Genomic DNA, 13,193 nt, shown 5'->3' with positions numbered 1-13,193 from the left:
ACAGGTACAATACAAAATTCATGCAGATAGTCTATGAAAATCATCTGACGTTCAAGCAACTTAGGGACAAATATTTCAGACAGATATTTAATATAACATTTTTATGAAGGAGGCTTGCTTTAAGCAAGTTCCTAGACAGCATACACCGGAGGTCTGACTTCTCCTATTAAAATAAGAGTTCTTAGAACTTTCATTCTTATACTACTCCATGTAGTTATACTACCCCTTCTTCTAAAGGCATTGCAGCTAGGGTGGTCAAGCAATTAAAAAAATTAATCGTGATTAATCACACTGTTAATAATAGAATACCACTTAAATAAATATTTGTGGATGTTTTCTACATTTTCAAATATACTGATTTCAATTACAACACAGAATACAAAACGTACAGTGCTCACTTTATATTTTTCATTAAATATTTGCACTGTAAAAAACAAAAATAGTATTTTTCAATTCTCCTAATACAAGTACTGTAGTGCAACAATCTCTTTATCACGGAAGTTGAAGTTACAAATGTAAAATTATGTCCAAAAAAACTATTCGAAAACAAAATATAAAACTTTATTTAGAGCCTACAAGTCCACTCAGTCCTATTTCTTGTTCAGCCAATCGCTCAGTCAAACAAGTTTGTTTACATTTGCAGGAGATAATGCTGCCCGCACCTTCTTCGCAATGTCACCTGAAAGTGAGAACAGGAGTTCGCATGGCACTGTTGTGGCCAGTGTTACAAGTTATTTACATGCCAGATGCGCTAAAGATTCATATGTCCCTTCATGCTTCATCCACCACCGAAGAGGACATGCCAATGACAGGTTCTGCTCAATAACAATCCAAAGCAATGCAGCCTGATGCATGTTCATTTTCACCATCTGAGTCAGATGCCACCAGCAGAAAGCTGATTTTCATTTTTGATGGTTCGGGTTCTATAGTTTCCGCATCGGAGTGTGGCTCTTAAGACTTGTGAAAGCATGCTCCACACCTCATCCCTCTCAGATTTTGGAAGGCACTTCAGATTCTTAAACCGTGGGTTGAGTGCTGTAGCTATCTTTAGAAATCTTACATTGGTACCTTCTTGCATTTTGTCAAATTTGCAGCGAAAGTGTTCTTAAAACGAATATGTGCTAAGTCATCATCCGAGACTACTATAATAGGAAATATATGGCAGAATGCGGGTAAAACAGAGCTGGAGACGTACAATTCTCCCTCAAGGAGATCAGTCACAAATTTAATTAACAAGCATCATCATCATCATGGAAGCATGTCCTGTGGAATGATGGCTGAAGCATGAAGGGGCCTACGAATATTTAGCATATCTGGTATGTAAATACCTTGCAATGCTGGCTACAAAAGTCCCAGGCCTGTTCTCACTTTCTGGTGACATTGTTAATAAGAAGTGGGCAGCATTATCTCCCATAAATGTAAACAAACTTGTCTTAGCAATTGGCTGGACAAAAAATGTAGGCTCTAAATTTCATGTTGTTTTGTTTTTGAGTGCAGTTATGTAACAAACAAACAAAACAAAACAAAATCTACATTCCTAGTGCAATCTCTTTATTGTGAAAGTGAAACTTACAATACTTGTATGAAGTGAACTGAAAAATACTATCTTTTGTTTATAATTTTTACAGTGCAAATATTTGTAATCAAAAATAAATATAAAGTGAGCAGGGTACACTTTGTATACTGTGTTGTAACTGAAATCAATGTATCTGAAAATGTAGAAAAACATCCAAAAATATTTAATAAATGTCAATTGGTATTCTATTGTTTAACAGTGCGATTAATAGCAATTAATTTTTTTAATTTGTGATTAATTTTTTGAGTTATTTGCGTGAGTTACCTGCTATTAATCAACAGCCCTAATTGCAGCATATACAGTGTTTTATATAAGTATGTCAAGCAATATCAGCAAGGCACCATATGAAAGCCAGCCTTTGGGGCCATTTCAAAGTTAAAATCAGAATTTCCTGGCCTCCGTTTCTGTGCTTTGCAATATCATCTTAAAATGTACATATACACACACAAACCTGCTATCCATCTGAGAACATGAAAGGATAACTCAGTTATTTTAGGAAGTATCAAAAATTTCATTTGCCTGCTTATAGAAAGATTGCAAGATTGACCAAGAGGAACAGGGCAAACAAGTTACTTTTCAAACACATCCTCTGACCTTCAACCTGTATGTCTAGGAGGAAACAAAAGCTACCTAACCATTCACACTGAGTGGCAGTGTGCCAAAAGCTCCATGAAGTACCCCAAGGATTTTGATACTATTATTGATTTTACATAGAAGGCACTCAGATATTATGGTGATGGGCTGCAGCATAAAGCCCTAAGATAGAACGGACTATTTATGGTGTGTGGAGTATTTGATCTGCATAAGTATTGATCTGCATAGTAAGCGTCTATAAAAGGTGGACAAGTCCCTCCACTCAGAAGGTAACATTCCTAATGGTGTGATCTAGATGTGCTATCCTATATAAGTGATCACTCAGGTGTCTAAATGTTCTGTTAACACAATGGAGGCATTTTCAGAATGGGCTGGGAGACCGGAGTATTCATGCTGTGTATAGTTTACTTTTAGATAAGAATCATAAAGTGGCTGCTGCATTTACATAGCCTGAGTCTCAAGTGTTCAAAACTGGAAAGCCTACTGTGGCTCCACGCCCCTGTAACTTCTGATATATGATTAAGTATAAAGGATTATAACTGGGAGGGTTTAGCTTAGTGACCTGATACATTAATCCTTCTATTAGATATAAATCGATTAGAGAAAAAAAGCCCTTTGCTCCAAGTATAATGCACCACCTAACACATTCTGTAAACAAATTTACATTATCCTCTACAGAAATCTCTAAGTGCTCGTTAGTCTATTTTCCAATAGAAAGTCAACACTTCAACCTTGAACAGCTGTTTCTGATAAATATATGGCTAAATAATATATTTGCTAAAAAAAGCGTGACCAGACTCCTATCTATAGTGTAAGGATTTGCAGTGAAGTGATCAGATGCATACCAATATGTATGTTTACCTTTCTTCTATTCTGTTCTTGTCCGTAAGTGGCTGTTTGATCCACTGATTAACCAGTCTTTGTCCTTGAGGAGTTTTGCACTTATTTAATAACCCAACCAATGATTGTGTACTGTTGGCATTTTCAACAGAACTCTGGAAAGAAAAATGTAGAAATGATTTTAAAAATAGAGGGTATGGCAAAAAAAAACAAAAACAAACGACGACTGCAGCTTGGTAGAACATTTGAGTTTTCTAGTTTTACATTTCTGACCCAATGAAATTTAGCAGAATAATGGCACTTTGTGGTACTATAGGCTACAACCTTTAAACCAGGTCTGTTCAGATTATAGTACACTATCTTCAGTCCTTGGTTAGATATTAACTGCAGACCTGCCGTGTGCACCCGCACAGCTTTATATTTTTAAATGAGCTATACAAAATTCAGCCAGCAGGAAATTCGCAGACACATTTAACACTCAAAAATAGCCGATACATCTGCTTCAAGGCCTTCAAGTCTCAGCTTGGGTGGAGGGGTTTGTAGTCTTGATCTCTTCTCTCTCACCCTCTCACGCACACCTATAATTAAAATCAAACGGCTTCAAATGGAAATCCAGTCTCAGATCTGATTTCACTATCAGAGAGAGACACACTATAGTAATGGAGAAAGTGTCCAGAAGAGAGAAATGGAATTGAGCAAGGTAGAATATCAGTTTAAAATGCTGGGAAGTGAGAATCTTATTTTGGCAGAGTACAATAGCCACAGTCAACATATCGGAGAACTGTATACTACTATGAAATATCAAGCTGAGTGCAAGCAGACCCAAGACCTAACACTATTTTAAAATTTGTCATGCCAACTCCAAAATACTTTATATAACAGTTTACTTTCTTGTTACAACAGACACTGGCACTTCACGTATATGAAATATTTACTCTATTGTATGTAATAGCTAAAGTGTTTGTTTAAAAATACATACCTAGTCAACTGACGGACAGTAGAACAGATATTTGGTTTTGCATCTCTTCAAAAGTTTCCTAGCAAACTTTATTTTTCTGCACTTGCCAATCTACATTACAATTGTATGGCTCAGGCAGCATGTGGAACTACATGACATCAGCTGCGCTATCAGTCAGAAACTTCCTGCCTCACAGAGTGATTGACTCAAATTGTAAAGCATGTAAGAGCAGACTTCATAACAGATTTTCTATTTAGATGAAACACTAGTCAAGAGAGAAAAGCCTGACATTCAAGCAGTAGTGCCATGTGGCAGACCTCTTTGTTCCCAGGCTGGCAACCCAAGGACAGATTAGGAAGTGCCTTACCCATAAGGCAGCAAATGCATAGGCTGTTTATTGAGCCACATCCATTGTCTTTGGAGAGAGCTGTTTCCAGCTCATTTTACCTACTTAGACACACCCTGTCAATCCTAGCTCAAGATGCTGCATTGTACTAATTATAGCAGCGAGAACCAGGACAAAGCTTTGAGCACCATGGGTAAAACAAAGATCCCATGAAAAACTGATTGAAGGTGCTCCCCTGATGTAAGTACAGAGAGGAAAAAAACAAAGCAGTCAAGTCCTTAATTTTGCTGTTTGAACTGCTTTGTTTTCACCCTGTAATTACTCTGGTTCTGAAGTTATAGCTAATGTATCACTTACAAGTTAAGTCTTAGAAATAGCTAAATTGTATTTAAAACATTTTTAGTCTGAAAACTATCATAGCCAAGATTCTTGTTTAGTGTGTCTAGGTGATTTTCAAATCAAATCTGCTTGGTTTACAAGAAGAGAGGCAACTCCTCTGACATTCTGCAAATTCAAAAGCAAATCTGTATGACAAGCTGCGTGTTTTGGGTGGTCACAATATTCTACAGTTGGGAGTTTGGTTAACACCAACTATGATGCAAAAGACAAAAAAATCCATCTTGTTCTCTGAAAGATATATTGCTCTGCAATGCTAACAGAAATAAGGAATACAGCAAGTAAAGCTGGCTGGAACTCAGGGTGTTCGGTTAGGGAGAAGTTGTTTCAGAATTTGCTTTTGTTCCAATCTGGAATTAAAGCGAAGTTACTGAAATTTTTAGGCAAGCCAGAGACCAAAATTTTACTTTGGAATGACCAAAATATGGTGTGCTCCAGCAGCAGGGGAAAAATCAACATCAGACTGCCCCCTTCCCCCACCCACACACCACCCCTCTGCAGCAGCAGAATTCCACAGTAATGGTTTGCTGTGTGTCCCGGAGCAGATAAGCATGCCAGCTGTCAGAAACAGAGCTTTGAAAGGGGATATCCACATGCCTGCAGCCAAGTTCAAAACAATGACCAGAATGGCCACTTGACTTCAAGGGATTATGGGACGTTCCCGGAGGCCAATCGCAGTGCAGTAATGCAACATGTCATCCACACTGACACCCCGGCATTTCAGCCACGACACAGCAAGCTCTATGATTCTTGTGGAGGAGGATTACCAGGGGCGCCCCAGCTGCAGAGTCCAGACGCTCTACGTGCTTTGCCTGTGTAGACACCTCAGGCGTTAGGGCACCCGGGGCTGATTTAAAGAGCTCTAACTTGCAAGTGTAGCCAAGCCCCTATGTTGTCATTCACTGAATCCTAGATATGAAACTCACAAGGATTCCACTGCAATAAGCCCTGGAGCTCTTGGGGCTGATGGGCTCCCTGTTTGAGCCAGGATTCTCCGGTCACCCAGGGTCCCTGACACTAAACTGTGAGCCTGGAGGTCATAGGACCAATTCCCAGGGTCTGCTGCACAGAGGCAGCCCCACCGTACAGACTGCCTCAGGCTGGTGACCCCAGCACTTCCAATCTCCTGGGCCAGCTGAAAGCCCTGAGAATGCCTGACCCTGGTGTAGTCTGTATGGCAGGGGCTGTCCCAAAACCTGTGGCTCTGGAACCTGATTCTAGGAATCAAAGCTCCCAGCTCCACAGCAGGGACCCTGGAAGCCCAGGCTTGAAAACAGGAGCTCAGAAGCCTTGAGTGCCAGCCCCAGCAGGGTCCCTGGAACACCAGCAAGTTTCCAATAGAAACCTACCTGTTTCAACAAGACTTTTGTGAAATCTGTAATAGATTTGGTGAAACATTCCACTTCAGCGAATTTGCATTTTAAAGTCAGTAGATCTATTGTGTAAACAAGGTGCCATTTTACTAAGCTACTTTTTGATCCCCTGCATTGGGGACTTTTAGGACTATATTTTGAGCTTGCTCTCTGCAACACCTCCCTTAAATAAAAGCCCATCTTCAAATGATTAAAATTAGATGGGAAGAGTCCTCCCAATGCCAAGAATCTAGTCAGAAAATTACATCTGTCCCAGTCTCCCAGGCAGGAACTCAGGAAGGAGAGGAGTTTAGAGGGTGCCAATCCCAAGAACTCCTGCATAAAGCTGGAGAGGGGAATGGAGCAGAGGTTCCCCTCCCTAAACTCTTGGGCACAGCAGGAGAAGGCAGCAAGAATGTTCAGGCTTCTCCTTTCTCCCTGGGCTAGCAAGCCTAGGTGCCAGATCTGAGTTCTTTATTCCCTGGAATCTCTAGGAGCCTCTCCTTTGTGGAGTGGGGAAGTAGTACTCTACTCCCTGGGCTTCCTCCATGGGCCCCAAAATGCCTATACTTTGTAGCTCAGGCCAAGGAGCACTAAGCAGAATCTGGTATGAAAAAAATACAACAGGTGAAATCAGTATATACACCAGTGTTTGAACTACTTCTCTGTGGGTATAGTCAGCAAATACACCAAAAGCGACATTCGGCCGTTTGTTTTTAAAAAGGCTACGCTGACAGTGCCCATTTAAATATGTCAAGGTTTCTTTGGCAGAACTTTCAGAGGAATCCGTTTACTGACTGCTTTCAGCTGCATCTTGCATCACTTCCTGCTCAATAAGAGGAGCACTGTGACAAGCCCCTTCCCCCCCCAGCCCCCCGTGTAAGGTAGGATTCTGCATGCAAATAAATGAGACTGAAAATACTAAGCTGCAGACACTGGAGATGGGAACCTCTCTGGCTGTGCCTGTTGGGAATTCCGGGGGCGGGGGGGGGGGGGGGGGGGGGTTAGATAAAGTCCCCCACTCTGCTTGCTTTTTTCGAGGAAATTACACAGCATTAGAGTGGCCAAACACACAAAAAAACAGAAACCAGAAATCAGAATCTCCAATTATGCACCACCACTGCTATAAAGGATTTTTGGGGTAGTCTGTATTTGCAAGTAGCAAAGTGTATACTTTTGTGAATTAAACTGGAAGCAAGTTCATTAGTTTAAATACATGTTTGTTTCTTACCTGGAAAAGGTTAAGGGCTCGAACAGCTGCATTATCCAGTATCATATATTGACTGAGGTCAAAGCTAGTCAATTCAAATTGTCCAAAGTTAGATTCATCCAACAAGAGCTCTAAATACTTGATAACGGCCGACAAGGATGAAATCGCAACCTAAAGTTACAAAGGTGTGTTACAGTAAAACAAACTAGTTCTGACAACAGATGCTTTTATAGAATGACAATATCCAAAAGTAGCATCTCAGAGCCACGTCAACTTAAAAAAATATCAAAAAGCAAACAAAAATTCTGATTATCTGATGAGACTTTAGCCTAAAACAGGAATTCATAATGCCCTAGGAACTTGGGTTACACTCAGGGTCATCAAACCTCTGTTGAGTTACAAAATCCAGTACATGTGAAGATAAAGCCTATGTGTCTCATGCATTTCCACAGAACTGGTTACCAGGAACCTTAGAAATTACAAAGTATTTTAGTATATAAATACTGCATGCGCTAAATATATGTTCAAAATATTCAGAAACAAAAAAAAAAATTTACATTTGTTATGCTGTTTGCCAACAAACCATAAAAAAATTAGGAAATAAAGTACAGGATTAAACTTCTTGAGAAGAACAATTGGCAAGTAAGTATCCTTTGCATGTGCATCCAGCTTTCGAAAGCCGAGTATCTTGAAGTAGTTAGGTAGGAGATAAAGGTACTATCCCTGGCTCCCATCTCAAATCCAAATGAGACCAAAGGGGAATGGAATATTTTTGTGAGAAACTGCTTAATACTGCATATGCTTATACAAGTGTTTAAAGTCTACATCTGTTTTCACTGAAGTACTATGGAAGAAGCTGTTACTGCTGCTCCCATGGTACCATCACACATGCTTACTCCCTGAGCCACCCAAAAAGAACTACCATTCTGTCTCTCTTGAGGCTGTTCAAGCCGCAGAAGTAACCATACCTTTTCCTAACACATGAACGGTGACCCTACGAAACCCTCAGTGCCAACAGGCAAAGTGTTCACTGTTCTGTAACAGTAACTCTTAAGAGGCCTGACAAACTCACTACACCTAGCACACCACTTTCATGGTACTTATCCAGATATGAGGTCATGTAAGATTAAATGAAAGCTAGAATCACACTGATAACTAAACTTATTGTAAACTGTATGTATGGATACTATATAAAGAGGCAGGAGGGTAACAAGGTGACTCTCAGGCCTGGGGACCCCGAGACCCATCACGTAGATGCCATAAAGTTGAAGAAGCCATTAATGGAACATGAGACCACCACCTCTCCCACTTGTGACCTATTGCAAAAAGTCACAAACAAATTAAGTAACCCATGCAGAATTTTACTCCTTACCACCCTTACCATTCCTAACCTGCATTATAGTCTATGGTGCCTAGCTGTGACAGGCAGGTTGGCCCTCCCATGAGATTTTTTGCCTAGAAAGGTCACTGCACAGTTGCCACAGCACAAAAAACACAGGATGTTCTCACATATGCAGAGGTCAGCCATGCAGAAACTGGACTGGCTGGCCGATTCCATTTGCTATGACTAACCTAAATGTGTAATTAAAGATTTAAGGAACATTAAGTCATAGGAATGAGATTTTCAATTAGTTAAGAAGGCACAAGGCCTGCAGTCACTCCTATTCCTTCTGGGATAGAATTCTATAGTATAATTCCAACTCTTGGAAAGGTGCCCTCTCCTGCAATCACCAGCTTCCTCCTATAAAAACATGACTGTTTCCTTGAGAGTAAGTGTTATGCAAGTCAGCGTGAGGGCACACGTGCTGTCAGGCAGCTATGCCCAATTTCTTAAAGAGCTTTGAATGTCACATCAGGACCTTAAAATGGGATTCTATTCCATGGGGAACCAAAACAGAGAGCATTAATTTAGAGGTCTCTATGATAAGTTTCAGAGTAACAGCCGTGTTAGTCTGTATTCGCAAAAAGAAAAGGAGTCCTTGTGGCACCTTAGAGACTAACCAATTTATTTGAGCATAAGCTTTCGTGAGCTACAGCTCACTTCATCGGATGCATACTGTGGAAAGTGTAGAATATCTTTTTATACACACAAAGCATGAAAAAATACCTCCTCCCACCCCACTCTCCTGCTGATAATAGCTTATCTAAAGTGATCACTCTCCTTACAATGTGTATGGTAATCAAGATGGGCCATTTCCAGCACAAATCCAGGGTTTAACAAGAACGTCTGGGGGGGGAGAGTGGGGTAGGAAAAAACAAGGGGAAATAGGTTACCTTGCATAATGACTTAGCCACTCCCAGTCTCTATTCAAGCCTAAGTTAATTGTATCCAATTTGCAAATGAATTCCAATTCAACAGTTTCTCGCTGGAGTCTGGATTTGAAGTTTTTTTGTTTTAATATAGCAACTTTCATGTCTGTAATTGCGTGACCTGATGGCTGATAACCACAGGGCATAATAATTGCGTGATTGTGTAATTGCGTGACCTGTGGCTGATAACCACAGGGCCTAATAACATCAGCCACACTATCAGAGGCTCATTCACCTGCACATCCACCAATGTGATATATGCCATCATGTGCCAGCAATGCCCCTCTGCCATGTACATTGGTCAAACTGGACAGTCTCTACGTAAAAGAATAAAGGGACACAAATCAGACGTCAAGAATTATAACATTCATAAACCAGTCGGAGAACACTTCAATCTCTCTGGTCATGCAATTACAGACATGAAAGTTGCTATATTAAAACAAAAAAACTTCAAATCCAGACTCCAGCAGGAAACTGTTGAATTGGAATTCATTTGCAAATTGGATACAATTAACTTAGGCTTGAATAGAGACTGGGAGTGGCTAAGTCATTATGCAAGGTAACCTATTTCCCCTTGTTTTTTCCTATCCCCCCTCTCCCCCCCAGACGTTCTTGTTAAACCCTGGATTTGTGCTGGAAATGGCCCACCTTGATTACCATACACATTGTAAGGAGAGTGATCACTTTAGATAAGCTATTACCAGCAGGAGAGTGGGGTGGGAGGAGGTATTTTTTCATGCTTTGTGTGTATAAAAAGATCTTCTACACTTTCCACAGTATGCATCCGATGAAGTGAGCTGTAGCTCACGAAAGCTTATGCTCAAATAAATTGGTTAGTCTCTAAGGTGCCACAAGTACTCCTTTTCTTTTTATGATAAGTTTCAGACCATAGGAATAAGTACCTAAAACCACTTATAAACCCATGCAGAAGAGTAGGATTCCATAACCACCTTATGTACAGAAATGTAAATGCGCCATGGCAAATTTAAAGTTACTTTTAATTTATGCTTTAGTAGTCCCTAGTAATAGTGGGTTTTCCTTTAAAAAGTGTCTATTAAAGAATCAACTATAAGGTGATGTAGTTTCAGTAGTCAGGGAAAGGTTTAAAATAATCTTACAGACTTCAAGCTTCCCCTCTAAACATTTGGCATCACGAAAGCCGTGACACCACTACAGTGAAATCAAAATTATACACTATTGCTAGATCTCATTTAAAAAGTATTGTTCACATTTTGGTGGTGCTCAAATATGCCAGATATTGGACAAACAGAAAGGCAGTCCACGTCCTGAAGAGTTTACAGTCCGATTAACAAACAAAGTCAGGAAGAAAGGAATACAGTAAAAGCAGAGTGGTCAGTCGACAACTGACAGTGTTCCATTTTTAAAAAAATATGTATTATCAATTGCTACTCTATCTACAGCAGCTACAAGTTACTCACCTGTTTTTCTATCTCTGGTAATGTTGCACTAGTCACTTGCTCTTCCTTTTTTGATTTTAGCAAGCGGTTGAGATCCTGCACAATATCTTTTGTTGTGAATTCAGCCTTTTTTCGGTCTGTAATCATGATTCCTCCTCTTTGAATGATCTGTTGTGTATAAGTTATAGTAAGTCATTTCCAGTTCTCAAGAGAGCGAAAGTGAACTACTGAGAGTAGTCTCAAAGACAAGTTGTTAATCTGTATTCAATTGTTAGACTATACAGAAAGAAGAAAGATAAGTTTTTACTTCAAGGGTATGTCTACATTACAAAATTATGTTGACCTAAATTACGTTACCGTACAGCCACTGCAGTAATTAAATCACTTTTTATTCCTGGGGGAATTCTACACCACTGCGTGCATGCAGAATTCATGTCCCCTGAAGATTTCTTTGCTTCCCCACAGAGAAATGGCTTTCTGACAGAGAAGCAAAGGGAAGCCAAAAGAGCAGTCATGCAACCCCCACTCCTCCCTCAGCAGTGAGGGCGCGTCATTCTCGGGACCCAGAGCAGCTGGTGGAGATGTCAATCACTGCAGGTCTGGGGTAACCTCGGCTTGTGGCTCCTACCCTGCAACAGGCTGAGCTGCTAGTCCCAGCTGGGCTGGAGGAGGACAGGACTTCCTCTTCCCCTTCAAGGAGCTGCCAAGGCTGGGTCAGACCCACCCCCAGAAACCTCCCCAGCTGCAGGAAGCTCCATACCCCACCCCCCACTTCCTGCCCCCATCCTTCCTCAGTTGCAGGGGAGGGGTCACTTTGCAGGGAGCTACGCCCCTGTCCGCCCAACCCCTGTGCATGTGGACCCCCCCCATCCATATCCATACCCTGGTCAAGCCTCACATCCCTGCACCCAGAACCCTTCCACCGAGCCTCACACACCTGGACCCCCCACCACCGAGTCTCATCCCCACAAGCCCCACCCAACATGCCCCCTCCCCCGCAACCTCCTAACAAGCCCCTGTGCATCCAGATCCCCCTGGCACCCACACCTCCCACCAAGCTGCCCACATCCACATTTTCCCCCACACACAGAACTCTCTCACCCCACACATGGATTCCCCCATACTTGGATCCTGTAGGATGGTCTCCCACCTCTGTGCAGCCAGGGGCCTGTGCTCCCGACTGCCATGCTGGAGCCACATTTATTTATTGACAAATAAAATGTGCAGAATTTTTTAGGGGTGGGAGCAAAATTCCCTCAGAAGTACAGACTTTTGCACGTCCCCACTACACTCCTTGTGTTAGTGGTGCACGTCCCCACCAGGAGTGCTTACACCAATTTAACTGTCAGTGTGGGGCAACAGTCCACGTAAGCAACACAGTGTCTATATAGACACTGCGTCGACCTAACTATGTCAACCTAACCACTACGCCTCTTGCGCAGGTGGAATTATTAAGTTGGCACAGTGGGCATTATATCAGCAGGAGCAACATTTTAGTGTAGACACTTAGAATTAGGTTGACATGAGCTGCCTTGCGTAGATCTAACTCGAGAGCGTAGACCAGGATTAACAGTATCTTTTGTTGTTGATTACATGTTTTAATCAACAAGCGATGTATGTATCATCCAGAATTCCCTCAAGTTAATTTATTAATCCTGTTCATTTCTTAGCCTTTATCGATCTTAGTTCACAACTTATTTCAGAGCTTTTTCTTCCCATTCTCAATTAATATAAATATAAATCAGTCAGTCCACATATTCACCCCACTTACGTGTCGCAGTTTTCCCATATCTCCAGAAGTCTCTCCTCCTGGTAGCACACATTCCTTAGGTCCAATTTGAACCAGCAGAGCTTCAAGGTTTGAGAACTGATCGTTATCTGGAAACTCACAGACACCCAGCTTCCTGAGCGTAGTGTCAACATACCCAACTCCAACTATTCTTTGTCCATCAGCAGTATACAGCTTAACACCCACAACACCAATGGCAGTCGACATGTCATTATTGCCAAAGAGAATTTCTTCAAACTGGGCAAGGTTACCTGGAGAACCCTATTTGAGAAAGAAAACTTAGAACAGCCCTACAATTTTTTTTTCTAATCTTTTGAAGAACAAACACTGTCCAGGTTAGTAGAACAAATTGGGGGGGTTTTTTGCATTTCAGCGAAATCAGTGTTCTAAGACTTCTCAAACTT

The 13,193-nt window shown here is 41.2% G+C and overlaps 1 protein-coding gene across 2 annotated transcripts in view; it reads right to left on the bottom strand.

Annotated features, from left to right (window-relative positions):
- The window catches only part of MSH2 (mutS homolog 2), a 95,055-nt gene that overhangs the window by 70,913 nt on the left and 10,949 nt on the right, over positions 1–13,193 (bottom strand). For both annotated transcript variants that reach the window (XM_037895870.2, XM_037895871.2), the window contains exons 3-6: positions 12,772–13,050; positions 11,022–11,168; positions 7,294–7,443; positions 3,032–3,165 (exon numbers count right to left, since the gene is read on the bottom strand). In XM_037895870.2, the coding sequence (XP_037751798.1) occupies positions 3,032–3,165; positions 7,294–7,443; positions 11,022–11,168; positions 12,772–13,050 (710 nt within the window). The remainder of the gene's footprint in view (positions 1–3,031; positions 3,166–7,293; positions 7,444–11,021; positions 11,169–12,771; positions 13,051–13,193) is intronic.

This window comes from Chelonia mydas, chromosome 3, assembly GCF_015237465.2.
Source record: "Chelonia mydas isolate rCheMyd1 chromosome 3, rCheMyd1.pri.v2, whole genome shotgun sequence".
NCBI lineage: Eukaryota > Metazoa > Chordata > Testudines > Cheloniidae > Chelonia > Chelonia mydas.
Note: the sequence above shows the minus strand (reverse complement) of the source record. Positions and strands in the feature narration are given on the sequence as shown.